This window comes from Podarcis filfolensis, assembly GCF_964270895.1.
Source record: "Podarcis filfolensis genome assembly, chromosome: 10".
Taxonomy (NCBI): domain Eukaryota; kingdom Metazoa; phylum Chordata; class Lepidosauria; order Squamata; family Lacertidae; genus Podarcis; species Podarcis filfolensis.
In genome coordinates, this window is record NC_139612.1 from 11,833,681 (window position 1) to 11,852,191 (window position 18,511).

The 18,511-nt window shown below is 43.6% G+C and overlaps 1 protein-coding gene across 3 annotated transcripts in view; it reads right to left on the reverse strand.

Moving 5' to 3' along the window:
• Window positions 1–18,495, reverse strand: part of LOC310744244 (uncharacterized protein) — a 115,588-nt gene extending 97,093 nt beyond the window's left edge. The window contains exon 1 of one of the 3 annotated variants that reach the window (XR_014539431.1): window positions 18,166–18,495. Coding sequence is in view for 1 of the 3 variants with exons in the window: in XM_083575404.1 (XP_083431530.1) it covers window positions 18,244–18,396 (153 nt within the window). In the remaining 2 variants the exon portion in view is untranslated. Of the gene's footprint in view, window positions 1–17,467; window positions 17,703–18,165 lie in introns of those variants that run through there. The other 2 variants (XR_014539432.1, XM_083575404.1) reach the window with 2 other exon arrangements.
• Between the last annotated feature and the right edge of the window lie 16 nt (window positions 18,496–18,511).

Below are 18,511 nucleotides of genomic sequence, written 5' to 3' on the forward strand. Positions count from 1 at the left end.
AAAATCCCTGTAAAGCAGGGAGGGTGGAAAGAAATTCCAAGAGCTTGTCTTCCACAGCTAACCCAAAATAATATTAAAAAGGACCTTGAAAAGAAACAACAGAAAAAGGGGAGGGAAAATGGGTTTTCCTGTCATATTCTACTCAGAAATGGGAGAAATATGGAAAAATATAGTTCTTTTTCAGGTGTGTGGGGCTGGGGGTAGGAGGAGAAAATGAGATTCATTTATTTTTTAAGATATATCAGTCACCTATACTGACAAAGCCAAAAATGCCAATTCTAGTGTTCTCTCCTTAAAAAAAAAACCACCCACCATAAGTTGTCTAGATATACATTTTTTTCTGTGCTATTGAGTTCATGACAATGCCACTGTCTTTCAGTTGATACTACTAACAAGCTTTTATCCAGAAATTGTCTTATTTTTGGCTTGTGGTAGTTTTTCTTTATTCCCAGGACATCAATAGCTGAAATAAATGACAGGTACTTCCTCAGTGGAAATTAACAAGCAATATATTTTCCACAAGGGACACGGGTGGCGCTGTGGGTAAAACCTCAGCGCCTAGGACTTGCCGATCGCATGGTCGGCGGTTCGAATCCCCACGGCGGGGTGTGCTCCCATCGTTCGGTCCCAGCGCCTGCCAACCTAGCAGTTCGAAAGCACCCACAGGTGCAAGTAGATAAATAGGGACCGCTTACCAGCGGGAAGGTAAACGGCATTCCGTGTGCTGCGCTGGCTCGCCAGATGCAGCTTGTCAGGCTGGCCACGTGACCTGGAAGTGTCTGCGGACAGCGCTGGCTCCCGGCCTATAGAGTGAGATGAGCGCACAACCCTAGAGTCTGTCAAGACTGGCCCATACGGGCAGGGGGTACCTTTACCTTTATATATTTTCCACAATGCATTGAAACTGGGGTTTTTAAGCACCCCTGAGTGCTCTCTCTACTTGTAACCAACCTTGCTTCCTTCCTCTCTGCCATAATGTCAAAGACCCTGTTGTTCCCAACTTCAAGACCCTTTTTGATTTTTCTACCAGCTTCAGCAGGAAAGGATACAAAAGCCTGCAGTAGAATTCAAGAGCTTTCTCCCATCTTCCTTTGTAGAAATGTGAAGGGAGATTCTGACAAGCAAATAAAGCTGCCACAGAGCTGGTCAAAGTCACTTTGCTACCTGAGGGAAAGAACAAGAGAGTGTCCCCCTTCCATGTACAGAAGCCAACTCGATTGGCAGTTCATTCTTATTTCAACACTAGCAATGGGGCAGTCAGTGCCCCCTGCCACATCCGATGGATGCAAGCTAGTTTATTGGGTGCAGAAAAAGCTATGTGGCATACACAAATCTGTCCTTCATTGGGGGAATGGCTGGAGGGGCTTAGGAACTTCTCCTGGTGGGCTTCCATCATGACCTCCCCTAGGATCTGCTGTCTGAGCCAGTTATATCACTCCAGATAATAGCATGGCTTGCTTGCACTCATGCCTTTGGTTGTTAGACTTTCAGAATGATTCGTTTTGTGGCAACATGCTTTTTTTCTAAAAAAAATAATAAATGTTTAGAGGTACTCTCATTTTTCTTCTCATATGTGTGTGTAGATAGATAGATAGATAGATAGATAGATAGATAGATAGATAGACAGACAGACAGACAGATAGATATAGATAGTGCTTTTTTCTTAAAAAAAATGTTTCAGGGTACGCTCATTTTCCTACTCATATTGAAATACTGCCAAGCTTAGATTCACAAAATGTTTAGGGGTATGCGTCCCCCTGTGCCCCCCCCGAAAAAAATCACTGGATATATACCCATTCATTAGCAATGAATTTATTTAGGCACAGGAAAACTTATACAATGGTTATAGGAGTTTCTCTAGGGCTGTTTTGAGTATTAAACCTCAGTACTCTGGTTCAGAATGCCTGGTGCAAGTAGGAAATTACATATTAGTTATCAGATATTAGCCTCTCTATTAGGTAGAACCATATTTGTTGAACAGTTAAGAACAAATTAATAGTCCCCGCTTTAAAGTTTTGTTTAAGTTTTATAAGCCTTCAAGTAAATGTCAGTTTTCTCTGACCAAGGAATCCAGGTACCAAGGCACATTTTGTGAAAGAAAACAGATGTGCAGAAGAGGTGCATACTTGCGCCTCTGGTTGTGGGTGGCCAGTGGCGCATGCATGCGCAACACATAGCTGTCAACTTTCAGATTTGAAAATAAGGGATCAGCAGCCTCACCTGTCCCAGGGATACTCTACGGGATATCTAAGAATCCAGGATAGGAGCAGGAAGCAGCAGGAAACAGCGCTGGAATAAGGGAATTTCCTGCAAAAAAAGGGAAGGTTGACAGCTATGGCGCAACATGACATCATGATGTCACTCACTCATCACATGCTCGGCCTACGCCCGCTACCGCCCACTGCCTGCTCCCCACTAGATCTCTGTTGCCGCCGTGGTGACTTGGGTGGGGCTTCGACCTCCCCTGTGAGTTCTCCATTGGAGCCCTCTGTGGCTGTGCTTCTGGAAGGCCAGGCTTCCGGGGGCACGTCAGCGGCCATGGCAGGCCTCGGTGGAGGCCTTGGCCTGGTCGCCTGGTTGCCATGGAGGCAGCGGGGGTGAGGTGTGCATCCGAGCATGCATCTTTGGGGGGAGGCCTCCTCTGCCCCCTCAACATTGATGGGGCTCGGCCCCCTGCCTACAAATATTGAGGGGGCTCAGGCACCCACTGCCCCATAGAGATGCCGCTTATGTGCACATCATAACTCAGAACATTCTGTGGTTAAGACACCGGATAGTTCTATGGTTTAGTAAAGTCACAGAAAACAGAACGTAGTGGTACAAACATATTAAAACTGTATATTGTCATGTTGAGTATGGAGACATGATTTAGTCAATGGACTTGCCAGGTTCAGCATAGAAATTAACTATTATAGGATAAGAAATGGATAGTCATAAAAGGTAGAGCATGAAGCAGAGCTCAACCTTGGTTTGCCACTATGACTTGGAGAACTCAAGGTAAATCCTGCTTTGCTGAAATTTAGACAGGGCATGGTCTTTCATCGATAGAGATTTTGGCTTTTCTGCTTTGCCTCAGAGCTTGTAAGTCTGAAAGCATTACAGAAAAGGGTATACTTGGTTCATTTTTTTTTCTACAATTAAATCAAGGATCCTTATTGGATATGTGATGGGATGGGGAGCTGCTTGTGCGTAAAATCCTGATCCCTCAGAGTTTGGCTAAGTTCCCAAACCTCTGTCTGTGATGGAGCTCCTTAAGCATGGCTCCATCAATCGCTCGTTGAATCGGACAGTGGGCGTTTACGGAACTTCTTCCAGCATAAAAGCTCCTTAACGGAAACGCGTCTTCTGGACTCTCGGCGTGACAGTTTCCGCCGAGGAGTGGGTGTCCCTACGGGAGGTCCTGAAACCTCTCCACTGTTCTCGCTTGAAGTATCTCTGAGCCCTCCCTCCGACTCACTTTCCCTTGTAACTCCACTTCTCCCCCTGCTGGTCCCCTCCTCCGCTGAGTGGTCTCTCTCACCCTCCATGAGCCCTTTCACCTCCTTCGTCTCAGATGACAGTTCCCTGACAGGATATCATCTGTGTGTGCTTGTCAGTGGTGATCTGGTTGAGACATTTGTCCCACAGCCTATGTATCAGGAGAGATTGCTTGGATTTTCAGTAACATTTTAGCCCAAACATGGTCCATATAGCTCAGTATTCTCTACAATGACTGGCCGTGATCTCCAGTTTTCAAACAGAAATCTCTCCTGGTTCTTCCTAAAGAATCTAAAGCTCTAAAACTCTTATGATGCACCTAAGACTCTTATGATGCTATGACCCTTCCCTACAGGAGACATCATGGCACAGTTGTCCTAAATGGTCATTGCACACCTAGGATTCCTCAAAACAAATTATATTTACAAAGCCACTTCCGCCCTAAAGAGGAGGTGGGGTTGCGAACACTCACGACCCCTCCATGTGTGTGGGGTGGTGGTGGACAGTCCCGCACGATTGGGGGGTTCCCGGCTGTGTCACTGCCCAGGCGACCAACTGGGTCGCTCGGGAGGTATGGCCTGCTCAGTTTAAGCAGGACGCAGGCATTTCGCGCTTCCAGCTGCTCCGGTTTTGACTTGGTTTTCACGCTGCGCACTTCCCTTGTATCATGAGGCTTGGGTCTGGGGATTGCCTGAGGTCGCTCTCACTCTTACAGCATGCAGGTTGACCGTGTTGGCAGGGATTTCCTCCTTGGCCAGCTGCTTCAACTACTCAGCCTAGGGCCTAAGACACGGCCCCTTTCAGTGGCCATGGGGGAGCTCCTAGTTGATGTGCATCAACAGGACTCCCCCTATGGGTGGTTAACCCTTCCCGGACTCCCTGAAAATGGGCAGGAGTCAGATATAGTTGGTTAGGTCCAATGCCTAAGCCAACACCATTCACAATCTGTAACCAATAAAGTTGTGGCCTTTTTTAGCCCATTAACCTAAAATACTGGTGACAGGTGTCTTTATTCAACTTTTGGGGGGCTGGGGGTTGGGACCTTGCCACAAAACTAGTACATATTGCATCTGGTTTCTCTCTTTCTCTCTCTGAACTGAGGACACGTGAGTGACAGTTGGCCTACCCACATGGATGAAACTCGCGAACCAGGCCAAGGAAGGACTGTTACTATCAAAATTGTCATTTTTGGAGCACATTTCTCCTGATCTCTCTTGTGTGTTCCCTATTTATAGTCATTTTGCCCTTCAAGCATTTATACTGTGAAAAATTGAGGGGACGCCGTTCAGGCAGCCGGCCATGCAGAAGAGGCACAGATGGATCCCCTCATTTCGTCCTAATTTTATTTGCAGCAACGCCTCCCCCCAAAATACCCTTCTGTATTTTTTAGGATTGACTCTCAAATACCAGGGTTCTGTTGGGTCTTCTGAAACAATATTAGTTAATTATTTGTCACACTAGACCACTTCTGAAAGGAAATTCAGAGACTATTTGGAGCTTGCTACTTTATAACCAAGTAGAATTATCATTAAAAATTAGTGAAGATCTCTGGTCACATTTGTTATTTCTTCTGTCACCTACATAGCATATTAGATTGCATAATTTTTCACAAATAACGAACAAGAACACTATAGGTGGTCTTAAATTAGTATTGCATGAATTTTCATGATGTTCTGTTATGAAGCCAAAATTCACCTATATTGATTTTGGGATCAAAAAAATCAGGCCAGATTTCTATGCTTTCAGACCATACTTATCAAATTTATACATTTCATTAGTTTTACAATCAATTTAACATTTCAAAATTTCTCCCCCCCTTCTGTGGTTCCTTAAATTTATTTTTTAATATCTTCTGCATATCCAAATTAATTTAACTTGCTTATTTAATTATCTACTGTAATTACATAATTTTATAAAACTGCAGGTTATTACAATAATCCTGCTACTGTTTTTATCTGTTTACAATTTATCTGTAAATGTTCAATAAACCATTTCCATTCTTTTATAAAAAGTTTGTTAATTCTTCCAGTAAGTTTCAATATTTCTGCATATTTCATAAGTTTTTGTATCCATTCTTCCATTACTGGGACTTCTACTTCTTTCTGTTTGGGGGCAAGTAACATTCTTGCTGCTGTAGTAGCATACATAAATAAATTTCAATACAATTCAGGTAGTTCTGTTCCTATTTTCATTGGAGAAATGTTGGAGGGTATGGAGCTATTCAATGCCTGTACAGTCGTACCTTGGATCTCGAACTCCTTGGCTTCCGAACAAATCAGCTCCCGAACAGTCGAAACCCGGAAGTGAGTGTTCCGGTTTTCAAACAATTTTCAGAAGCCGAACGTCTGATGCACTTCCATGTCTTCCAATTGGTTGCAGGAGCTTCCTGCAGCCAATCAGAAACTGAGCTTTGGTTTCTGAACATTTTGGAAGTCAAACTGACTTCCGGAATGGATTCCGTTTGACTTCTGAGGTACAACTGTATAGGGAAGTTTTAGAATGTTTAATTACCGGTATGTTTTTATATATGAGTGGTTAGGGCAACTCAGTCAGACGGTGAATTATTATTATTATTGTTATTGTTATTATTAATAGGACATCCCGATTTTCATCAGAAAAATGTTGGAGAGTATGAGTTATTTAACATTGCACTTTAGCAGGTTTCAACAACAGACCTCAGGGACACAAAATTACAGAAAGCACTCCAGCTGTGAATTTGGATACTGGCCTGGCCCTGACAACAGATATGGGCTTGAAATAGTCTGTGAGGTGTTATCTAATGTGTCCTGGTGCCATCTCCCAGCTGTGTTAGGCCTTTGTGAAAATGTGGACGTGTTTTCCCCCATTGACATTAAAACAAGAAACCAGATCGATATCAGGCTTGCGCTTTTGGATCTTTTCCTATTGGAAAACGTGCTGTTGTTTTCTTCAGCCCTAAAGGCCATTCTGGCATTTGAATTATATTTCATTTTCTTTCCTTTCCTTTCCTTTCTTTTTCATTTTCTTTTTGCTTCCCAGCCTTTCATGCATGCACGCCCTATCTCTTTTTATCTCTTTTTATCGTACAGTTCAGTACGGTGGCATTTTTAACTTCAAAATATTCCCTTATCTCTTCCTTATCGGTAACTACTGTTATGTAAGCAAGGATTTCATTACAGCTAAATGTTCACACTCTCTGGTTCCTTGTTAGAGACAGCGTTTACGTTCAGCAGATCAGTGTCCAGGTATTCACGAAATGATGTTTATTTCCTCCCCCCCCTTTTCATTCTGCTCAAAAAACACAATTAAGAATTTCTCTTTCACTCTTGTCTCCAGGTTTCCTTCCCTGCGGAACAATGCATCCCTTCATTTTTATTCATGTCAGCGGGCAGAGAAATGGGACTCAGGTATTTCCTTTTCTAAATGGTTTACTTTCAGAATACAGAAACAGTTCTTCCAGGCTTCATGCGCTATTTAGCAGCCCCTGTGGCCCGCCCCTTCTCACGCCACTGTGCATCACAGCTGGGAGTCTTGTCACCACAACAGGAGAGAAAAGGGAACTGACAACAGGACAGGGAAGGAAACAGGTTGACAAAGAAGCAACTGTCCTGTATTTAAAGAGACAGCATGAGAACTGCAAATGCAAGCCTCATAAACAAACTACATTTATGTGATCAATAGCTATTAGCCACAAAGGCTATGTTCATCCCCTCCAATGTTCCAAAACCAAAGCGTTCCAAAACCAAGGCATGCTTCCCCATAGAAAGTAGTGCAAAATGGATTAATCCGTTCCAGACTTTTAAAAACAACTCCTAAAACAGCAATTTAACATGGATTTTACTATCTAACGAGACCATTGATCCATAAAATGAAAGCAATAAATAATGTACTGCTGTCACACAATCAATCAATCAATCAATCAATCAGTAGCTGAACTGGGTTCCACACAGTCAGAAAAATAAAACAGAAAGCCGCAAAAACAAAAATGCAAAATAAATAGCAAAAACAGACAGACCTCAGCCGAACACTCAAAACTGAAGTGTGGCACTCAAATCAGAAGCGTAACACTAAAAACGGAGCACGTTCGGCTTCCGAAAAAAGTTCACAATCCAGAATGCTTACTTCCGGGTTTGCAGTGTTTGGGTTCCAAGTTGTTTGAGTACCAAGGCATTTGAGAACCAAGGTACCACTGTAATTATACCCCTTTAATCTGACTGGGACTTGGCTACACAGCTGCAAAGAAAACTTTTTAAATGAGTTGCAAAGGGCAATATACAAATGTGACACTAGATGGCGAAAGTGAGCTACGCAAAATTCAATGTATTTTTCAAAACATTTTAAAATAAGGCATTTTCACAGCAGCTTCTTTTATATGTGTATAGATTTCACTTGGGTTGCCCCAGCCATTCTGGGCAGCTTCCAACATACAGTGGTACCTCAGGTTAAGTATTTAATTTGTTCTGGAGGTCCGTTCTTAACCTGAAACTGTTCTTAACCTTTAGCTAATGGGGCCTCCTGCTGCAACCACGCTGCCGGAGCACAATTTCTGTTCTCATCCTGAAGCAAAGTTCTTAACCCGAGGTACTATTTCTGGGTTAGCAGAGGCTATAACCTGAAGCGTATGTAACCCGAGGTACCACTGTATATAAAAACATAAAAAAATAACCATAAAAAACTTCCCTATACAGTATAATTTATTATCTCCTTGGCTCAGGAGGTTGCATAACTCATACCCTCCCATATTTCTCTGATGAAAATAGGGAAGTCCTACGGAAAAGCAGGACACTCAAATCAGAAACTGGGACGACTTATGTAAATCTGGGACTGTCCCTGGAAAGGGTTGCATAGAGATAAATAAGTAGTTTGCTGTAAGATGCATACTTCTCCAACATAGAGCAAATTGTTGACTGGCTCTTTCCATGAAACAAAAGGATGGGAGGCCATTGCTGGACCTCCACACAGGTGAAGAGCCTAGCGACAGCAATTGTTTTCAGCAGCAAACTCGTGGAACGTTTTCTTTTCTTTTGAGGGTGTGAAGCCCTTAGGCAATGTGATTCATTTCAGGTGAACTATGAAATGATCTGGCATGTTTTTAGGAGAATATTTGGCTGGGAGACTATTACCTTCTGGAGCATTCAGAGGAGCCATACTCCTGGGGGTTAGTACCATCTGTATGGAACAACTCCTGACTAAGCAGCAAGCAGTAAAAAATTTCCAGTATAGTAATACACAACTGTTCCGTTATATATGTGATCATGTGAGAAACTGGCTGCTATCAGTGGATCTCTCTCTCTCTCTCTCTCTCTCTCTCTCTCTCTCTGTGTGTGTGTGTGTAGATAGATAGATAGATAGATAGATAGATAGACAGATAGAGCCTTTTTCTATAAAAAAGTTTCAGGGTACTCTAATTCTCCTACTCATGTTGAAATACTGCTCCTCAATGAGGCAAAACTTAGATTCACAAAATGTTTAGGGTATGCGTACCTCTGCGCACCCCCCAGAAAAAAGGCACTGGATAGATGGATGGATGAGAGAGAGAGAGAGAGATTTATTTTGGAAGAAATCATACTTTAATTTAGATCAGATATGAAAAATAATAATCAGAACTGTGGTTTGATTCTGCCAATAATGTCAGAAGGACAGACAGCTCTAATGTTATGCTGTTATTATTATCCATCTGTTTATCACAGGGCAGTTTACAATACAAAAACACAAACATACATACCAGAGTAACAAACAGTATCCTCTGTTCCTGCCAGTTTAAAAGGCCATACATTGTTTAATTAGCCAAAGGCCTGGATGTTTTTACTGGGCTCCCAAAGATCTGTAACAAAGAGAACATTCCACAAATGGGGAGCCACCACAGCAAAGGCTTGTTCCCTTGTTGCTGCCCTCTGGATCTATCATGACATACGATGGCACACGAGACACACGAAGAAGGGCTTCAGATGATGATTGCAGGTTCCAGATCAGTTCATATGAAGAGAGGTGGTCCTTGAGGTATTGCAGTATAGGTCAACACCAGCACTTTGAATTGGACCTGGAAACTAACTGACAGCACAGCTGGGCCAAGATTGGTGCTCAAATCATCTTGCCTTGGTGAGCAACCTGGCCACTGACTTCTGCACCAGCTGAAGTTTCTGAAGCATCTTCAGAGACAGCTCAAAGAATAATGTGTTGCAGCAAACTCATCTAGAGGGGTCTCTGGCAAGAGGGACTGAGTGTTTAACCACTTTGAGGATTGTAGCTCTGTGAGGGGAATTGGGGTCTCCTAACAACTTCCTAACAGCTTCAGGACAGATCCTGAAGCTGAGGCTCCAATACTTTGGTCACCTCATGAGAAGAGAAGACTCCCTGGAAAAGACCCTGATGTTGGGAAAGATTGAGAGCACAAGGAGAAGGGAACGACAGAGGGCGAGATGGTTGGACAGTGTTCTCGAATCTACCAGCCTGAGTTTGACCAAACTACGGGAGGCAGTGGAAGACAGGAGTGCCTGGCGTGCTCTGGTCCATGGGGTCACGAACAGTCGGACACGACTAAACAACAACAACAACAACAACTCCCAGCTCCCTTAACAGACAACCGTCATCAGCATTCTTTGACTGTTTAAAGTTGTATGATACGGCTTTAAATGTATAGTGCAAACACGACCATACATATGCACTGCACAATATGAGTAATGTGTTACTTGGAACTAAATTAATTATAATATGGGTTTGTGAGTCTTGTTTCATATCAAAGCTTCTGGAACTATGAGTCTGGACTTCCCTCTGACTCCAACATTTCACTGAAAACCGGGATATGTATCTTACACACCAAGTCTCATGCTTGATGAGCTCTATTATACATTATTGAAGCTCTTTCCTGTCTACTGGATGTTATATTCATTTACCTGCAACTCCCTGCATTCGACTGTTGTTGTATTCATTCATCGGCAACTGTCTGTATCCCACTGATTTAATAGCCCAAAGCCTGTTTGTTTTTCAGTGCAAGATATATTTTGATATTGTAAAAACTTTGCTGTCTTACAATCTGTTTCAGCAGGCAGTGTGTGTGAAATGGCAGACTGAGTTAATCCACATGTATTTACCTACATGTGCACTAGCACACTCCCCAGGTTTCCCTATTTTCTAGGAACAGTCCTGGATTTACAAAAGCCATCCCAGTTTCTGATTTGATCCTAAAATGTCCCACTTTTCCTTGTTGTTGTTGTTTAGTCGTTTAGTCGTGTCCGACTCTTCGTGACCCCCTGGACCAGAGCACGCCAGGCACTCCTGTCTTCCACTGCCTCCCGCAGTTTGGTCAAACTCATGCTGGTAGCTTCGAAGACACTATCCAACCATCTCGTCCTCTGTCGTCCCCTTCTCCTTGTGCCCTCCATCTTTCCCAACATCAGGGTCTTTTCCAGGGAGTCTTCTCTTCTCATGAGATGGCCAAAGTACTGGAGCCTCAGCTTCACGATCTGTCCTTCCAGTGAGCACTCAGGGCTGATTTCCTTAAGAATGGAGAGGTTTGATCTTCTTGCAGTCCATGGGACTCTCAAGAGTCTCCTCCAGCACCAAAATTCAAAAGCATCAATTCTTTGGCGATCAGCCTTCTTTATGGTCCAGCTCTCACTTCCATACATCACTACTCACTTTTCCTTAGGACATCGCTATTTTCATCGGAGAAATGTTGGAGGATATGGAGCTATGTGACCACCGAGCCAAGGAGATAAGTAACTATACAATCTTTAGGAGACATCTGAAGGAAGCTTGTATAGGGAAGTTGTTTTGTTTTGTTTTGTTTTTAATTTTTAAAATATATTTATATATGCTGGAAGCCCCCCAGAGTGGCTGGGGCAAACCACTCAGATGGGCAGGGTATAAAAAAAATTATGGAATAGGATGTCCCCGTTTTCATTTGAGAAATGTTGGAAGGTATGCACTAGAGGCAGGAGGATGTGGGTGGTACTATGGTCTAAACCACTGAGCCTCTTGGGCTTGCTGATCGGAAGGTCGGCAGTTCAAATCCCCATGACAGAATGAGCTCCCATTGTTTTTTCCCAGCTCCTGCCAACCTAGCAGTTCAAAAACATACCAGTGCAAGAAGATAAATAGGTACCTCAGTGGCAGGAAGGTAAACAGAGTTTCTGTGCACTCTGGTTTCCATCACAGTGTTCTGTTGCACCAGAAGTGGTTTAGTCATGCTGGTCACATGACCTGGAAAGCTGTCTGTGGACAAACACCGGCTCCCTCGGCCTGAAAGCGAGATGAGCACCACAACCCCATAGTCACCTTTGATTGGACTTAACCATCTAGGGGTCCTTTACTCTTTTTTTACCTTTTACCAGAGGCAAGATATTTCTGCCCACCCACTCAGAGATACAGGCTGCAATCATGCAAGACAATGGAACATCTGTCTCAAAATAAGGTTGTGCTGAACTTCTAGAGCAGAGATAGGGAAGCCATAGCCCTAGATCAGGCATCCCCAAACTTGGCCCTCCGGCTGTTTGGGGACTACAATTCCCATCATCCATGACCACTAGTCCTGTTAGCTAGGGATGATGGGAGTTGTAGTCCCAAAACAGCTGGAAGGCTGAGTTTGGGGGTGCCTGCCCTAGATGCATAGATGGACTTCAGCTCCCATCAGCTCCTGCCAGCATGGCCAGTGCTAAGGGGTGATGGGATTTGTGATCCTAGAGGGTTACAGGTTTAATCCTTGTCCTAGAGTCTCTGGAGGGGAAGCCAAACTCTTATGACTAACAACACTAGCAGCACACACAAACAACATTTTAACAAGGTATCCACAAAAGGTGACAAACACAGTAATTTTCTAGGCACACAACCAGAAAATACGGACTAGTCCTGGTAAACAGAAAGTTGGCATGTGTGCAATCTAATTGTGTACATATATGAAAGTAATCCAAGAAACAAGACCATTTTTTGCTATATTAGATCTATTAACTTTAATGATATAATTATAATCATAATCACTGTTAATTTCATATCTATAATTATGTGGGTGATTAACGTAATTGTTGGCATTGTGTGGATTGTTTGGAATATTACCACTTCTCTTTGCCCTAGTTTTGGGAAAAGTTAACTCCAGCGTACAAAACCTAGCAGGAGATCTCTCTCAGTTTCTTATACCTCACATCATGCTTCCTTTTATTACATTAATATGCTATGTAAAATGGCAACATTCAGAGGCACCGCCTTGGGCCAAAGATTGGGGGAACCAGCGGCAAGCAGCACACATGTGACGTCAAGTGCATGTTGGGGTTGTGCGTCGAGTGCCTGTGACATGACACATATGTGATACCATTACTCATAATAAAAGTCTTCCTTACATTTAGGTTACCAGATGTCCCCATTTCCCGGGGACAGTCCCCAAATTTACAAATCAGTCCCCTGAAAAATTCCATCTATTTAGTAGGAAGTTCAAAAGTGTCTCCGGATTCATTGAAAAAAATCTGGTAACCTTATGTTACATTGTTGTTTCACCTAACTGGTAGCAATGGCACTTAAACAAGCCTTCCTTCTCAACGGGCAGCGTGGTCTGATCAGAATGCCATTGTGCAGAGTGTCATCACATTTCATCTCATTTGGTAGAGACTAGCAAAATGCAGAGCAATGGGCAGCAGCTGGTGGTGAGGTACTGCTGCTCATTTGACCTTCATCTGGCCAGATCACAGTGGCATACTGGAACTGAGAGAAAGACGGCTAGGGTGGCCTGGTCAGTATGGTGCAGACCCACCAATCTCACCGCTTCTGCTCCCTTTCCACTCTCCCTCCCAGTATACTTGAAGGAGCGTCTCCACCCCCACCGTTCTGCCCGGACACTGAGGTCCAGCTCCGAGGGCCTTCTGGCGGTTCCCTCACTGTGAGAAGTGAGGTTACAAGGAACCAGGCAGAGGGCCTTCTCGGTAGTGGCGCCCGCCCTGTGGAACGCCTTCCCATCACATGTCAAAGAAATAAACAACTATGTGACTTTTAGAAGACATCTGAAGGCAACCCTTCAGATTACATTCTGTTGGGAGCCTCCCAGATGGGTGGAGTATAAATAATTTATTATTATTATTATTATTATTATTATTATTATTATTATTCATCCCAGTTTGCTGCAGTGACTCAGCCAAATGACTCAGCACAGCAGCCCACCATGCCATTCACCGGTGGCAGTGGGATATCCCCCTTTACACTGATTTTTTAACTAAGCTCTAAATTCTTAAAGGCGTGGGTATCACAATGTAAACAAGTAAAGTATGTAAACAATAGTAATCTCTGCCTGTTTTCATCCAACCAATGAAAGCAAGCGAGCACAGAGTAGGTTTTACAGCGCTTCGAGAAGATGCTTTGAGCCCAAGCTTTGACAAACTGTCAGGGAGCGAATGATTTTCTTTCTACTCTCATTGTACAAACTTATTACACAGTCAGAATCATCAAGAGAGCATTCCCAGACAGTCTTCAAAAGTGTGACACTGTGTTGCAGACACCTCTGCCTCTTGTTATTTTTGAAATAGCAATATGCTAGAATTTGGAAGTATCCCTCCCCCTTGCTATGTTCTTTCCCTCTCACTGCTGTTTATCATTTGGATTTCATTCTGTCTGACAGCCGAGTGTCCTCATCTACCATTTCATTTAATGATTACTGCATATATTCACTTTGGTTTTCTCTACTTTAGACAAGTAAACCTTTTGTATGCAAGTACCAACAAGAGCTTACCACAATCATGGTTCATGTGGCTGCTGTAATAATTAACGGGGTCTTGTCCATTTCTTCAACCTTTTGCAGCACACACAAAGGAATCAGTTCATGTAGTGGTTAGAGAGTTTGACTACAGCTGTGGAGACCTAGGATCCAATCCTATGCAGCACACTGGATGATCTTGTGCCAGTCACTATCTCCTGAGGCTTGTCCACACCTCTACCTCACCATTTCACCCTGGAATGACTAGTGGTTGACCACATAATCGAACCAAATGGCTTCCTGTTTGTTCTGACTGAGTGGTCAAGAGCATGTTTTCCAGGGGAAAGCTGCAGGGCAAATCAGAAACTGTGCCTAAAAAACATGAGACAAGTGGGAAACTGCTTGGACCCATGGTTTCTAGGCATGGGACAAATGGAAGTGTGGAAGTCTAACTTACCACACAGGGGACAGTGTGAGGAGGACAGAACAATATACTTTGCTCTGAGTTCTTTGGATAAAAAAAGCATGGCAAAGTAAACTGATATGCTGCCCTCTAGATGTTCCTGGACTTCAGTTCCCAGCAGCATCATCCAGTAGGGTCAATTGTCAGGAATGATGGCAGCTGTAGTTCATCAACACTGGGAAAGCACCATGTTGGCTACTACTGAGGTATGGAATAAAAATAGACTAGCTAAATAAAAGTAGACACTCCCTTGTGGTTTGGAGTTGCACCAACAGTTGGGTGCAGCTGAATATAATGGATATATTCACTGCTACAAAGCACGGATACCCATATGTGGTGTCAAGGAAAACTTCACTGCCTTCTATTATCCCTGAAGGGCAAACCCAGGCACAGTGAGGCGGGTGGCTACCATCCAGCAGCACCAGCCTGATGTTTCCAATGGCTTCTGCCTGGCAACTTCATCCCTTACTTCAGCCTACCAACTTCCACTGGCTTTCACCCAAGAGCATCCACCAGTTCATTCATTTTCCTTGTGCCGGAAGGGCGAACTCCACCACCCACTGAATGCATAATTCCCAAGCCCGCTGCATCTGGAGGATGACATATGTCACCTTCTGAATGCATCCAGAATACTTTACCAAACAACACTATATTGGCCACCATGGGTGTGGAATCTCTATATACCAACATCCCACACAACGACTGCTTACAAGCCATAAGAAACACCATTTCAGACAAAACCAGAGCAGATTTTGCTACCAGATTCTGCCACTTTGTCCTCACCCACAATCACTTTAAATTTGGTGATGACTTATTCCTCCAAATTAGTGGCACAGCAATGGGTACCCATATGGCCCCACAGTATGCCAACATCTTCATGGCAGACTTAGAATGTTTCCTAAATTCCAACCAACTCAAACCTCTTTTGTAACTACATGACACTGACAATATTTTTTATTATTTGGACACATGGTCAACAGACCCTGGACACTTTCCACCAGGCATTCAATGATTTTCACCAAACCATTTACCTAACAATGAATCTACGCAAGAAAAACATTTTTTTAGGACACAACTATAAAAATAGAAGATGGGCGTATAGATATCACTTTATACCAAAAACCAACTGATCGACAATAATATCTACACTCCTCCAGCTACCATCCTAACATACCAAACAATCAATTGTATATAGCCAGGCCTTACGTTACATCCGCATCTGCTCCAACTCTACAGACAGGGACTCTCACCTAAGAGACCTACAGCAAACCTTTTTGGAACTAAAATACCCACCTGATGAAGTTAAAAAAAGGATCAACAAAGCCAGAGGGATAGCCAGAGAGAACTTGCTGAAAGATAGACCCAAAATAAAAACAATAGAACACCACTAGTAATCACATACGGCTATCAAGTTAAAACAGTTCAACTCATTATCAGAGATTTGCAACATCTCTTGGATAATGACAGCTCTCTTTCCCAAGCTCTGAAAGGAAAACCTTTCATTGCCTACAGAAAGCCATCCAATCTTAAACAGCTGCTCACACAAAAAAATACAACAACCAGACCTAACATGGACACTGGCATAAGAGCCTGCAATAAATCTAGATGCCAACCTTGCTGCCACATACACCCAGAAAACATCATTATTGGCCCCAATAACGTCAGACATACCATCTCAGGCCTATTTAATTGTTCATCTTTCAACATTATACACAGTATTCTATCAAATGCCAACAGTGCCCTTCAGCTCTCTATATTGGACAAACAGGACAAACTTTATGCCAAAGGATAAAGGTAAAGATAAAGGGACCCCTGACCATTAGGTCCAGTCGCAGATGACTCTGGGGTTGCAGCGTTCATCTCGCTTTACTGGCCGAGGGAGCCGGCGTACAGCTTCCAGGTCATGTGGCCAGCATGACTAGGCCGCTTCTGGCGAACCAGAGCAGCGCACGGAAACGCTGTTTACCTTCCCGCCAGAGCGGTACCTATTTATCTACTTGCACTTTGTGCTTTTGAACTGCTAGGTGGGCAGGAGCAGGGACCGAGCAACGGGAGCTCACCCCGTCGTGGGGATTCGAACCGCCGACCTTCTGATTGGCAAACCCTAGGCTCTGTAGTTTAACCCACAGCACCACCTGCATCCCTAAACGCCAAAGGATAAAAGGGCATAAATCTGACATCAGGAATTCTAAAACAGAGAAACCAATAGGAGAACACTTCAATCTCCCAGGACATTCTATACAAGATCTTAAAGTAGCTGTCTTACTGCAAAAGAATTTTAGAAATACACTTGAAAGAGAAGTTGCTGAATTACAACTCATTACCAAACTAAAAGCTATGGAGAGACCTTGTCTGAATAGAGATATTGGATTCATGTCCCATTATACATACTGAAGCTAATTTTGGTCATCTATCCCTTTAAAAATCCCTTGCCCTTCCCTGTGGAACCGACTGCCATAATAGTCATCATAACAGGTTGAAGTGAACTCTGCTTCAGAGTATCTGACAAAGTGTGCATTACACATGAAAGTTCATACCTTGAAAGCTTATATTTAGTTGATCTTAAAGGTACCACTGGAATTATTAAAAAATATTTTTTCCATCTTTCATCTTGTTATCTATTATGAATGCATCCAGACACACACCATTTGCCTTGACCACATTCAAAACCTCCCATTCACACACAGACATCGACCAAATTACTTACAAGCTGCTCTTGATTCATTCATATACACGACCCAACTTCAGTCCACAAATATCCACACAGCTTCTCTCAGTAGGCTTTCAAACATGAATTTCAACCAGCTTACATTTACAAACATCAGCTTTATGGCATCCACTGGCATTCAAATGCAAACTCTACAACTTCTACTCACCAACATTGGCCAGCTTCCTTCAGGTCTACCGCCCAAAATCCATCAACTTCTAACCATGGATCTCAGCCACCTTCAATCCCCGATCCCAGTCAGCAAGTGGACTTGTCTTCTCCTTGCTCCACAGCATCCCATTGCTGGATGATCATCTCCTTCCATCTGCCAGTTCACCTCCATGTGAGAGGAGACCTCCCTATGCTGAATGCCACAGCAGTTGCCCACTGTGATCTCCTTGGCTTTCCTCTTGGGGCACCTTTACATCAGTTTACATCACCTTTACTCAGTTGCCATGTGCTTTTGTCATGTCACAAGCAACCCACAGCCAATTGCAGCAGCTCTGGAGGCATCATCATCACCACCATCTCCTCAGGCCCCACAATGGTGGGTGAAGCTCAGCAGTGATTTGTGTGTGTTTTTATTTAAAAGATGCCTCGCACACCTCTAACTTGTATTGATCATAGCTGTCAACGTTTTCCTTTTTTTAAGGGAAATTCCCTTATTCCGAATAGGATTCCTTGCAAGAAAAGGGAAAAGTTGACAGCTATGGTACTGATACAAGGGAATGGCACTCCACAATCCAAGGGGGTTGTGCCATTTTTTGGTCCAATGGCTGTGTTCCTTTGTGTCAATGTTCCAGAGCCACACACCAGTGTTGATGGCCAGAAGCAAAAAGAGAGAGGAGGGACAAATGTGACTCTTACCTTTGTACAGTGAACTCTGTTCCAGAGGTTTCTACATCACCACCCTCTCTCATCATCCAGTTAAGCAAGACCATTCACCTTTTCCGGTGGGCGGCACTGCAGCCGGGCAGCCATGACCCAATAATGATCTGTCGCAGGGACGGAGATTGATACCCTCTTCAGGTGTCTCCCTGGCTGCATCACCAGCACTGGCCAATCAGCGCTGGTAATGGGCATGGGAGATTTAACCATGGCGTGGCCAGGCTGCAAGAAGCATAATCACGGTGCAAGAAGCGTAATCACGGTGCCCTAACCAAGCAAAAGCACCCGAGGAGGGTGTGGAACATGGCTGGTGAGGCAATTAGCC